The following is a 12,790-nucleotide window of genomic DNA, read 5'->3' as shown; positions in this document are numbered from 1 at the left end:
ATAAATGAAAAATAACTTTTCCAAAGCGAAAGAAAAAAATTGAGTGAGAAGTATGGCATTGATTTACAATTTTGGCACATCTCTTAATGTCTGATATCATAAAAACAGGTGGGTTCTCCTGTTTCCGCATTCAGTCTGTTGTGATATCACACATCACATTGTCTTTGGAAAACTCCACTTTATACACAGGAAAAAATGTAAGTGAAAAAAACATAATTAAAATAGTTTTGACCTCATGGGCCTCCTAAAAGAGTCTTGGGCTTCCTTAGGGTTCCCCAGACCATACTTCCAGGATTGCTGGTACAGGAAGTCAACTGTGTTTGCCACATCCCCCAAAAGAATGAATAAACTCTTTTATTCCATATATTTACAGGTAACTTATCTGGCCTTAACACCAACAGATCAATATAGTGTAATGATTTTGATATTTCTTCATTCATTCAAACAATATTTATAAGAGTTTATTTTGTGCCTGGCACTGTTTCATGGGCCAAGGCAAGGTGGATACATTATGTCCTCACTAGGCAGGGCAAACGCACAAAACACCCACATTCTTAGACTGGGACTATTTAGGCACACAGGTTGACCTAACAGTCATGATCCTCAGTTGTAATATGTGGGATGTGGGAGGAAACTGGAGTACCCAGAAAAAACTTAGGCAGACATGGGGAAAATGTGCAAACTCCACACAGCGACCCCAGCTGGGAATTGATTTTTTTTTCCTACTCATCAAATGTTATTCAAGGACCTGCTATACAGTCCTTGCCCTCATGGAGCTTACATTTTAGTTGAAGAAAAATAATAAACACATAAAATGATTCCAGATATTGATAAGGGATGTAAAGAAAAATATGTAATGGGAGTAAATGTGAGGGGTGTTTTGGTGGTGGGCAAAGAGCTACTTTAGAGTCTGCAGAATCCATATTAGAGCTGAGACTTGAATGATAAGAAAGAACCACTGGAAAACGCGGGAGAACATTCCAAGTAGATAGAATGGCAGGGGCAAAGAGTAGGAAGAAGCTTGGCAAGTTAGAGGAACAGAAAGCAACTATGTTTTGAGTGGAGTGCACAAGGGGAATAAACAAATGGAATAAAACAGTGGAAAGAGTCAGGCAGGTAGATCATTAAGATCTTGCAAGACACAAAAAGGACTTAAGGTTTTATTCCAGTTGCTATACAAATCATTGGAGGAAGTAAGAGATTGGAATTCTCTTATATGGTAGGCTTTCCTGCCTTCTGTAAATTTTGCCACCTTCTCCAAGGACTGCTCTTCAGCCCAACACATTCCCCATCTTTATAATGATGATGCTCCAGAAAGGCACATGACCCGAAATAGACACATCTTGCTTCACATAAAGTTTTTGTATGCTAACATCAAAAACAGACAGATCTGGAACCAATCAGGAGAATGTAAATTACAGGTTGCTTTATGTGCAATAACTTCTGCATGTTGGCCAGTGTAGGTGCACAGCCAAAAATACTCTGTGTGAATACAATTGTTTGGCAATTACTGGTCTGTCACTTGTCCAAAGCGCTAAGTGTGTGAATGGATTTGTATGGGTAATGACTCTGAAATTAGCAACTAGCTTTTCTCATTTCTCCATAATACAGGAAAACATATTGGAACTTGGCTCATTTCTGGAGAATTCCTGTGATGATCCTCAGTTGTTCAGAATATACATTTGGTCATCATTATCCCTAGTGTAATCAGTTTCTACAAACTATAGGATGATGTTACAGTTATGTTTGCTGAATAAGGGAACATGCTCCACACCTTAATCAAATTATTTAAAGATGAGCCTTCTTAGATAGCATGTATTTAAATATACATGGAGGGTTGTTTGATATCTCTACTTTGATTTATGCTATAGTGAGGGAAATCTTGCCTCACTGGAAACCTCTAGATGCACCACGTGCCTAGAACTCTTAAGGTATTTACTATAAATGATATGGGAGACGTGATTACCACACAGATTTTTCCACAACAAAATCATTTATAGAATCCACAAAAGAAGTGACTTGAAATCTGATTTGAAAGGGCCTAGAAACGGTCAGGAATTTGGACCCAATCAGTACACAGAACTGCAGGTGCGGTGGCCCCCCTGTTAAAACGCTGGATCCACGTGAATAATAAGCCTAATCACATTTTTAAGACAGCTGTGGGTACTTGAGAGCTAGTCTCTCGTCGGAGGCCGCCGAAAAAATTTTAAAGGTTGTGAAAATTTATATTTAACTTAAGACCAACTGTGAATCAAAGAAAATAAAACTTAATTTCATGGCTACATATTTTTCAAAGGAATTCAATTCTGACCTCTGAATGCAATTAAGCAGTGTCTCTCTCTCTCTCTCCACTTGGGGAAGAGAGAAAGGAAGAAGGGATGGTTTTCACTTTTCAGTAGGAATCAGTAACCAAACCTGTTGTTCTGCCAAGTAAGTCTTCCCGAGCCTCTGATTTCTTAGTGCTCAGGGAGTATGCTTGAAACCTATGCCTTCCTCCCATGTCAGATAAGCAGAAAGTTTGCTCTAGCTATGATAAATCTGCACAACGCGGAGATGTTTTTGGCACAAAGTGTACGTTAGGAAGATGATGATGATTAAGCTCCCCCCCGCCCTTTCTTGCGGCCGGGGAGTATGTTTTGCCTGCATTTAAGAAACGTCCTTCATCTGCAGGCGTGTGCGCGCTCAGACTGCAGCCAGCGTTTCTGAGTCCCCAGGGCAAGGCGACTTGGGTCGGCCGAGTGTCACCCACAGATGTGACTGGTCTTCCCCCCCGCGGGCGCCCGCGGAGGCGACAGCCTCCTTCCTCTCCAGCCCGAGGCCCGCGGCCCAGACCAGGGGAAGGGGAAGGAAGCTCTCGCCGCAAGCCGGCGTCTGGGCCGGCACAAAACACGCCGCCACCAGAAACTTTTTTTCCCCAGCTGAGCACAACTTTTGGCTTTTTCTCCCAGCACGTTCTCGTCCTGAGTTTCTGTCCCCAGGGTTTCCCTCAGCTTCCCTCGCCTTCTCCTCAGCGGCGCGCTGAGGGCCGGGGCTGAGAGGGGCGAGGGAGCCCGGGCAGGCGCGGCGGGGACGCAGGAGAAGGGGATTGGGAAGGGGAGGAGGGGGCGCGGCGGCGGCCGGGGAGGAGGAACTGGTCAAAGGGGACGGCGACGGGCGGCTGCCCGAAAGGGAAAGAGCCGCCGCGCTTTGCTGCAGTCGGAATAAAGTTCGCGCCCTTTCCTCGGCGTTTCGCAGCCTTCTCGCTCCTTTCCTCTCTACCCCCCTTTTTTTGACAGCTGGGAGCTAGCGGCCACCTCCACCTCCACGGCCGCACCCCCGGGGGGGCGCCAGAGTTGTTTTTCCATCCCCAGAAAGTTGTTTTTCCATCTCCAGAAAGAGAGAGAGAGGAAAGTAACAGGGTGGCGGGGGAGGGAGAAATATACATCCTCCCTCACGAAACCCCTAGAAATCTGAGGACAAACAACAACAAAACTAACCTACTTTTATTTTGCAAAAGGGAAGCAACATTGTAGTCCCGACAATTTCACAGAGAAAGAAAAAACTTGTGGGGCTTGCAAAGCCGCCCTAGGTCACCTCGCCCGCCGGTCTGCCCCCTCCTCCCGCCAGCAGCCCCCTCCTGGGACAGTCCGTTCCTTTTTTTTTTTTTTTTTTTTTTGTCCTGAGGAGGAGCCGGGGGAACGCTGCAGGCTCGGACTAGGGGAGCGAGCGCGACCCTGGGCGCGTGTGTAAATCAGTCACCTGAGCGCTGAGGGGCCGCGGCGAGGGCGCGCGCGGGCGGGCGGGGAGAGGCGGAGGCGGCGAGAGCGGCGGCCCGGAGGAAATCGGAGGGGGGAGGGAAAGAAAGGCCGAGACAGAAGGAACGAGAGGCGGCCGAGGGGCTGGTCCAGGCGCGGCCGCTAAGAGGAGACCAAGAGGCGGGGGCTGCACTTGACAACCAGCATGCCGAGATGGTAAGAAGTTTCCACCCTCCTTTGCTTTTTATTCTAGACTTCGTAAGAAATTACTCCCGCGCCCAAGCGCCACCGGGGCCGCCCGGGGGCTGTGTTTTCCTTCAGCCGGGCGGCGTGAGGTGGAGGGGGGCGCTGAGGAGGGCGGGCAGGAGAGGAAAACCCCAGTCCAACCTGGCCCCTGCTGTGCTCCCGATATCCGCCCCTAAACTTGGCCTCAAGTTTTCGAGGCGAGCTCCAGGTGGGAGTGTGTGTGTGTGTGTTTGAGTGTGAGTGAGTGAGGGGGACTCAGTCAAGTTCAGCCCCTCTCGCGGCTTCCGAGCAAAGGTGAGCAGCTGGCGAGCGGGAGGCTCCAGGGAGTTGGGGACGGGCTTGTGGGGATGAGGTGGAAAGGACGCGGGGGACTGAATGGAGCGCTGGAAGGAACTTGGAGCGGAGAGGAAAGCGGTTGGGACCTACCGTAACTTTTACAACTTGCCGGCGAGTGAGGGACGGCGGCTGGGCGTGGGTGCCGGGGCGCGCTGGGGCGCCGCGCGGCGAGGGCGCAGCCACCCGGCCTCAGCGCGGCGGCTCTTCCCCTCCCCTCCCTCCCCTTCACCTTCAGAACCTTCCCTTTGTAAATGAAGCTGGTAGGAAATGCCCCGGCACGTTTTACGAAGAAGGTGCAGAACTCAAGGCAGGGAAGTCAACCCTTCATAGATACCTATTTTCGAAGTGCAATTCTAAAGGAGCCGATTTGTTTTACTTAACACATTGACTGGAGGGTGGGATTTGGGGCCCGGGGAAGGAGCAGAATAAAGAAAAGGTTAAAAGAAAACAAACAAACAAACAAAAAACCCAACTAGGTGATATCCTCTGTGAGGTGAGGCTAAGCTTAAAAAAAAAAAAAAGTCCCAAGTGCAAGCGGTGGAGGGAAATGGGATGGCTTTGCGAAGCGAGACTCCAGCACCGTCCCTGTACGCGGAGCGGCTTCTCTGCAGCGAGGAAGCGTGCAGTTACTTCGCCGGGCGATGAGCCGCTCTGTCCGCTTTCGGGGAAGTGATTTGTTAGAAATGGGGCTTGACCACTCCCTTCCTTTCAGTTTGCTTCCACCCGGCGTTGCTATTGTTACCTCCACTTGGGGATGTGATAATACTGCGTTTCGTATGTAGATGGAATATATGAGAAAAAAGGGTGATAGCGGGTTGGCATTTTTTCTTCTTCCCTTCCCCCTAATGTGACATCTCTTGTTTCAGTGATCAAAGTCACAACTGGAGTGTGGGAGATGCGACTGTCAAATGCAGGCACACACACATACACAAGCGTGCGCCCAGGACTGTGGTTACAGTAACGCTGACAGAAATTAAAGTGGTTTTGAAAGCAGCGTGCGATTTATGATGGTTCCCATTTACCCTAGAGTCAAGCTGTTGTAAAACTGATGTATAAAAGACATCATAAAATAATCCTGTGTACCCAGGATTAAAGTGGCAGAAAGTGGCCTGTTTTATTATTTTTCATGTACTTCGTGGACACTTGCAATTGTTGGAACCTGTGTTTAAGTGAGGCATGAAAAAATATTAAATATATCTGTTTAGAGCTTGAGAATTTTTCTTCTAACGGCATTTTACACAAAAACATTGTAAAGGCCGGTTGCAGGTATTTTTTTTTTCCCTTTCCCCCTAGCCAATATTAACTATTTGTCTACACATCTATTCCCATGTACTAATCACTTTGGACAGTGTCTAAGCCCATTTGTCTTCCACTGTTTTATTCTGCAGTTTCAGATGTTACTGTGCACACACATACATGCTTTAAGTGAGGGAATTTATTTCTGGCACTATTAGTGCATCTAATCTGAAGACGTACCCAAGTAGTGAGATCTTGTACAAGCTAATAGAACTTCCTTTACCCTTTGGATTCATCAAAAAAAAAAAAAAAAAAAAAAAGAAAGAAAGAAATCTCACGTGAATCTTTAGGGAGTATGTATGTTTTAGATTGTATTTGTAGCTATTTCATTTTAAACTGTTCAGTCCTAATGAAGTTCTTAGTTGTACCTACTTTCTGTTCCCAGAGAGCAGTGCATTTAAAATCCAGATTGCTAATCACTTTATCAAAATACAGGAGTATCTTCACCTGAGGGAAGTAATACTGAGCCTGAATGTGAACTCCCTTTGGAGTATTAGTGAAACTATCTTTATTTTCCTTGTAGAATATTAAGTTGGGTGGTGTTTGCATGTAAAACTTTGAATAAGAATCAACCCCACGTGATACTGTAAAATTAATATTAAGAAGATATTAATAGCAGCAGTACATTCTTAATACCTGATTTTTTTCTTCTACCTGAGATGTAAGCTATCTGTCAGATAGGGATATATGATTACAAAAAGAAGCAGACAAAAGCAGAGCTGACTATTGCTATATTAAAATGTAAGTGTTACAGTTTGAATTTTCAAGTGAGAGTTTTTGAGTTCAGTGCTTTACATAACATTTTGTCCTAATCTTGCTTGCTGTCAGGGATGTTTCATGGTTGTGCAATTGCTGCAGTCAAGAATGCCAATTTGCATTCCAGGAGTGTCATTTGATTACTTTTATCTGCACAGCTCCAAGACCGGCCCAGACCTCTCGTTTCATCTTGCCATGTCACGAGTCAATGCTGTGTCGTCTTTTCAAAAATCTGCCTGATTTAGACAAGAAAGAAAAGTACTTTCATGTTGCAGCCGCAGTCCCCTGCTAACTTGTCAGCAGCAGGATATGATTCACTTGGGCCCAGAAGAATGGAACAGAGAGGCGGGTTAGGCGGTTCAATAAAGCCCACGGACAGGTAGTGTGTGACACCCCCAGAGAGCCGCAGTTAATGAAGAACAGGTCTGCTTAGTTCTCCACACGCTGACCTGGTGCTGTCCCCACAGTTTTCTCATTTGATCTTTCCCAGCAAATTGATCTTTTCTTGTATTTTTTTGCCTTCCAAGTTAGTCCTTGTGGGACTGAAATTAGCAGAGCAACTTAAGTTGGATAATACAGCTGTTCAGAAAAGAAGAAATTGGACACTGGCTCAAAAAGAGGTGTGTGTGGGGGAGATGGAGCTATTCTTTTTGTTGTTCCTGGGAATATTTCTTATATTAAGGGAGTCCAAAATAGGTGATGACTTGAAGTTAGTGGTTTTCTTTACTTTTAATTTTAGAGTAAAGGTTCAGCACTATTTTAAATATTCCTTAAGTATTTGAAAGATGGCTTTAGTGAGTATGAGGAACTCAATCTAACATTTTTCATACTCATTTATTTGAAATGATTGCCAGTCAACTTATGTGGCTTTTATGGCCATTGTAAGATGGCATACTTCAACTATGTTATTTATAGTCTTCTAAATAACTACAATCCCCAAATATCCAATACTGAATTGTAGAAATGATTAAACAATAAAAAAGTCATTGTACCAGTGTTATCTATAAATATTATAGTACATGAAAATGTTTTCTACAAATTACCATCAGCATCTTTTTTTAACATAAACTCAACAGATACACAGTTAATAAGGGTTTTTTCTTTATTTTTGAGATTCTGCATTTAAATGTAGGGTTTTAAATCTCACACTGGACCATAAATTTGAATTTCTATGGATGTTCACACATGTTATTTGTTTTTTGAGATTCAAATTAATTTTAGATAAGATGAATAAATCTGAGTTGGGAATGTATGCATAGTTTAAACAGGTTAAGGATTTGCTATAAAAATTTGTACATAAAGCTTGGGTTGGAAGCAATTAATAGAGTCTTAACTTGATGCATATATAAGGAGCAATGCTTTTTGAATTTCTCAGCAGATGGTCTCATTTACCATCTACATCCTTACATGAAACAGAGTTGAAAACATTTCTTGTGGAAGGGGAGGCAGCCTTCTCAGATCTTTCCTGTTGGATGGGAATTATATAGGATCATTGGTTAGTAAACTCCTCTCTAAAGAGCTAGAGGGAGCCTCATGATTTTATTAGATATACTTAAGTTTTTTTTTTTTTTTTTTTTTTAAAAAGCACTTTGGCAATCAGAATGTAGCATGAAAAGGGTAGGTAATGAATACTGGCCCAGTATTTAGGCTTGGAGGTGCTATTATTATCATTGCTATTATTATTATTATTGTTGAAGCTGTGACAACAGCAAAAGAACTTTCTACAAGAATAGTCAAAGAGTCAGCAAAGCTTTCTAGGCTTTTACCTTTTAGGTGATTTGAAGATCAGGCAAAATTCAACCAAATACTATATTTTCAATGTTTTAGTTTGCCTGACTATTGTTTGTTGTTTTTGTCAACTGAAGGAGTTACCCTCATTTTAGGAGGCCAAGCTTCAAAATTATGTTAAAAGTAACTTCCTACCAAATCACTGAGGAGTGGGCTACCTTCTTTTAGTTCACTCAGGACAACCTCCTTTTTATAAATAAAAGTTTTGAAGTAATTGTACATATAACTGCCGTATTCTGGAGAGAAAATTCCTTTGAAGTAAAATGCTTCATGTTAGAAGTATAAATAGTAAACCGATTATAAAGGTGATATATTAGGGATCAATAAATATGATAAATTTAAAGAAATAGAATGTAAGTGGTATTAAATTCAATATTTGTCATAAAATTTCACATTTGTTTATCAGTCTTCCACTAACATTTGTGATATGTTTATGTTAAAGAGTCATTGATCATAATTGCTCTTTAATATTTATATACTAGTTTTTAGTAGCATTACTTTGGACAAACTTATTTGCCATTTAAGTAAATAATATAATCCAGTGAGATAAACTACCCAAATTTGTCCTTTTTTTTAATCTCTTGCACAGTAGCTCTCATTATGTCACTAGCCAGTAAAAGTCTTTATTTGTTGCTTGTTAGAACCCTCAGTACACTCAAGAGTTCAGCTATAATTTAATTTGGCTGTTCAAAGAGCCTCCCTTGTTTTAAAACATGTTCTCAGTATGCTTTTGCCATTTGTTGTGAACCTATATTGTAAGTCATGCATATGCATAAGATCTATACTACAGATTTGATTCTTAAAATTTTTGCCATAGCGAAGTCATAACTTTTTTCCTTTAAAAATATCTGTACAAAACAGTGTCAATTTTGTTCTGTTTTTTTCCTATTTTCTCTTTGACATTCTGGAGTATTTTTTTCTTGGTGATTTAAATTGTTTTGCTATTAAGAATTAAACTCAGTTCCCCAAAGAATACAACCTTCCCATAGGTATAGTGAGAAGGGCACTAAAAGTAAATTCAATAATTACAAATTCTAGTTGAGCCTATTGCATGGTTTGTAGTCACTTGAAATTACAAAAAGTTGGCCTTGTACATCACAAATTGCTGGCATGATAAATTCTGCTTCCTTACAATAACTGCTGGGAAGTTTTGCAATGAATGGAAGATGGCTGGAGAGTTTTGATTGTATTTGTACCAAATCATGTTCACTAAAGACTAGTACTTGACTATAAAACGCTAATGAGATAAGTATCAGGAATTCTTCCACAGGGAAGGCAGAATGTGGAACTCCTAAATGACTCACTGCATGTGTATCTTACCAGTTGGAATTGCGTCAAGTCAGCCCTCTAGATACAGTATTTAATAGTTGTCAAAATGTACAGTATTGTCTTGGAACTTGTGGTTCATGAGTTCATAGTCCCTGCTTTTTTGTGTTTAGTACAAAGATGTAACAACCCACACAAAACATTTTTCTCTTATTATGACCTTACATTTGCCAAAGTGCCCCATGCTGAAATTCCTTTTCAGTATCTTTTTTTTTTTTTTTTAGTCCAAAGCCAGACGTGTACCCAGACACAAAAGCCTCTGTGTATAGCAAGCTGTTTTAAATATTGTGACTCGACGATGTGCTGTCCTTTCTCTGCTTGAGCCAAGGATCTCTGCTCAGTGTCTGTGGATTACCAAGCTCCTTCTTTATTGTACCTCTTGTCAACCATTCCTATTCATTTAACCTTTCATTAGTGTCTGTGCAGCTTCACTGTCTGGAAAGGCAAGGAAAGACCGAAAGGCCCCACTGTCACAGTTATTAGATTTCTCGGTTACATCCCAGCAACCATAAAGAAGTAAGAGTCCACACTATTGTCGTGCATGCTGCTGTCCTGTGGTGCAGCTCTTCTGTGCATGTCAAGGACATGTGCCACATGTTGATATGCATCCCAGGGATAAATGCACAACATGGGGGATAGGCCGATGCTGGCAGTAATGAGCTTTGTAGAAGTTATTGCAAAGACCAACAGTTTGTGAAGGAATTTTGCTTAACAGGCCAAGGAGATAGACAAGAGTTGAGGGTTGCCAAGATTTGCCTGTGTGGAGCTTGTCAGTCACATTGTTTTCATCTAAACTTCATTTGAGGAGAAAATTGAATACTTTTGACAGCAATGAAAAGTCTTACATTTTTTTTTAATCTTTCAGAGAATAAAAGCAATATTTCTGGTAAGTATTCAGTGTATTATAACTAATTTTATACTGACTTGAGTCTTGTATGTAAATGGATCTATTAGCAGTTTTTCTTAATTTTTATATACGTAGAATACAAAATATTTCAGAGAAGTCATATATACATGTTTTAAAAGCTATGTAAAAATAATGTAGCCTGTTAATTTTCTTATGCCGTTTTCCTACTTTTATTTTCCTCAGAGTGTAGCCTGGTGTTATCACTTGGTTCTTTAGGAGTACATTTGCCTCGTTGCCTAGATGTAAAGGAGAAAAAGGATGATTGTGCATTCATTTTCAAATCGTAACAAATATAAATATTTCCAGTTTTTGAATTAGAAACTATTTCAACATCTTAGAAGATTAATGGAATTACTTCTTTAAGAATTCTCAAAACATTTGAGTAGAAATTGGTAAATTATAATACCTTTGTCCCACTACTCAAAAGTTTATCTTTTTTTTAAAACTAGGAGAATCTTTGTTACCAACTATGTATAAAATATTTGTCTTCCTGATTTCAGTAATTTTTGTCAGTTTTCCAAACTCTTTTGGGGTGCTCTAATAACTTTTCAAATATATTTAATGACTTAAATCACCAAATCCCTGTAAAATTGTGCATGAGTTTTTCATTGCACTTACCTTTTTTTTTAGCCAAGGCTAACTTTTTAATAGTTGTACTTGAAACTTTCTCTAGTAAGCTTTTCTTGATGTCTCATGAAAGTATTAAGCAGCTAAGTTATCTTTGTTTCAGGGAAAAGAGATGAGCTATTTTTCATACTCTTTTCCTTAGGTGGGATGCTTCCTTCCAGTGAAACATATAGTCAGTGTTTGACAGCTAAGTGCCCGGCCAACCTAGGGCTACACCCCAGCCTCTTGGCCAATGAGTGGAAGAGCTGAGTAGATTATATTGAGATGAATTTGCTTGGGTTATCTGAGGTGACCTGGTGGCCTTCCCAGAGCAAGGCACAAGTATCTTAACTTTCCTTTTTCCTAATAGTCCCATTTTTATTCATCATGGTTGTATGGGGAGTAGTAGGAAAGAGGGACTTGTAAAGATGAAAGCTGTAATTTCAACTTCCTCCTCCCCCCTCAAAAAAATATCCCAAACTAGAAAAAATGGGCCAGTGCTATGTGGTAATTAAAGAGAAAGGAATACATGGCAGTAGCTATTCTCTGCAGGTATCCTGCATCTGTGTTTTATCCAGTCCGTATCTCTGTGCAGCTGGCTGACTTCTCCTTAGAAGGCAATTAATTGTACCATTGCCTACTCAAGACTGAGAATAGCCCTGGGACTAGATATCCTTGCAGGCCCCTTTCTGTTCCACCTACATTCGAGAGCCTACATTCTCTTATTTGTAAAACAAATGAGGTAATTTCTAAGTTCTTTTCTAATTGGTACATTTTATATTTTATGTGATAGGACTATATAATCCTATTTTTATTAGCTTTATTGAGATATAATTCACATACAATATAATCACTCACTTAAAATGTACATTTAAAAATATTCCATTATAGGCCGGCGTGGTGGCTCACGCCTGTTATCCTAGCACTCTGGGAGGCCGAGGCAGGCGGATTGCTTGAGGTCAGGAGTTCGAAACCAGCCTGAGCAAGAGCAAGACCCCGTCTCTACTCCCATCTGATAAGGGGCTGATAACTAGAATATACTTAGAACTCAAGAAAATCAGCAAGAAAAAAATCAAATAATCCTGTTAAAAAGTGGGCAGAGGACTTGAACAGAAACTTTTCTAAAGAAGACAGAAGAATGGCCAACAAACATATGAAAAAATGCTCAACATCTCTAATCATCAGGGAAATGCAAATCAAAACCACAATGAGGTATCACTTAACTCCAGTGAGAATGGCCTTTATCAAAAAGTCCCCAAACAACAAATGTTGGCGTGGATGCGGAGAGAGGGGAACACTCCTACATTGCTGGTGGGACTGCAAACTAGTTCCACCTCTGTGGAAAGCAATATGGAGATACCTTAAAGCGATACAAGTGAATCTACCATTTGATCCAGCAATTCCATTGCTGGGCATCTATCCAAAAGATCCAATGACACTACAAAAAAGACACCTGAACTCGAATGTTTATAGCAGCACAATTCATAATTGCAAGGCTGTGAAAACAGCTCAAGTGCCCATCAATCCAAGAATGGATTAATAAAATGTAGTATATGTATATCATGGAGTACTATTCAGCTCTAAGAAACAACGGTAATATAGCACATCTTATATTTTCCTGGTTAGAGCTGGAACCCATACTACTAAGTGAAATATCCCAAGAATGGAAAAACAAGCACCACATATACTCACCAGCAAACTGGTATTAACTGAGTAGCACCTAAGTGGACACATAGGTACTACAGTAATAGGGTATTGGGCAAGGGGCGGGGGGTAGGTATATACATACATAATG

At 41.2% G+C, this 12,790-nt stretch overlaps 1 protein-coding gene across 2 annotated transcripts in view; it reads left to right on the top strand.

Annotated features, from left to right (window-relative positions):
* The first annotated feature begins 3,666 nt into the window (after window positions 1-3,666).
* The window catches only part of BNC2 (basonuclin zinc finger protein 2), a 404,883-nt gene continuing 395,759 nt past the window's right edge, over window positions 3,667-12,790 (top strand). For both annotated transcript variants that reach the window (XM_076008760.1, XM_076008759.1), the window contains exon 1: window positions 3,667-3,950. In XM_076008760.1, coding sequence (XP_075864875.1) covers window positions 3,948-3,950 — 3 coding nt within the window. In that variant the 5' untranslated portion in view covers window positions 3,667-3,947. The remainder of the gene's footprint in view (window positions 3,951-12,790) is intronic.

Source organism: Microcebus murinus, chromosome 12, assembly GCF_040939455.1.
Source record: "Microcebus murinus isolate Inina chromosome 12, M.murinus_Inina_mat1.0, whole genome shotgun sequence".
Taxonomy (NCBI): domain Eukaryota; kingdom Metazoa; phylum Chordata; class Mammalia; order Primates; family Cheirogaleidae; genus Microcebus; species Microcebus murinus.
Note: the sequence above shows the minus strand (reverse complement) of the source record. Positions and strands in the feature narration are given on the sequence as shown.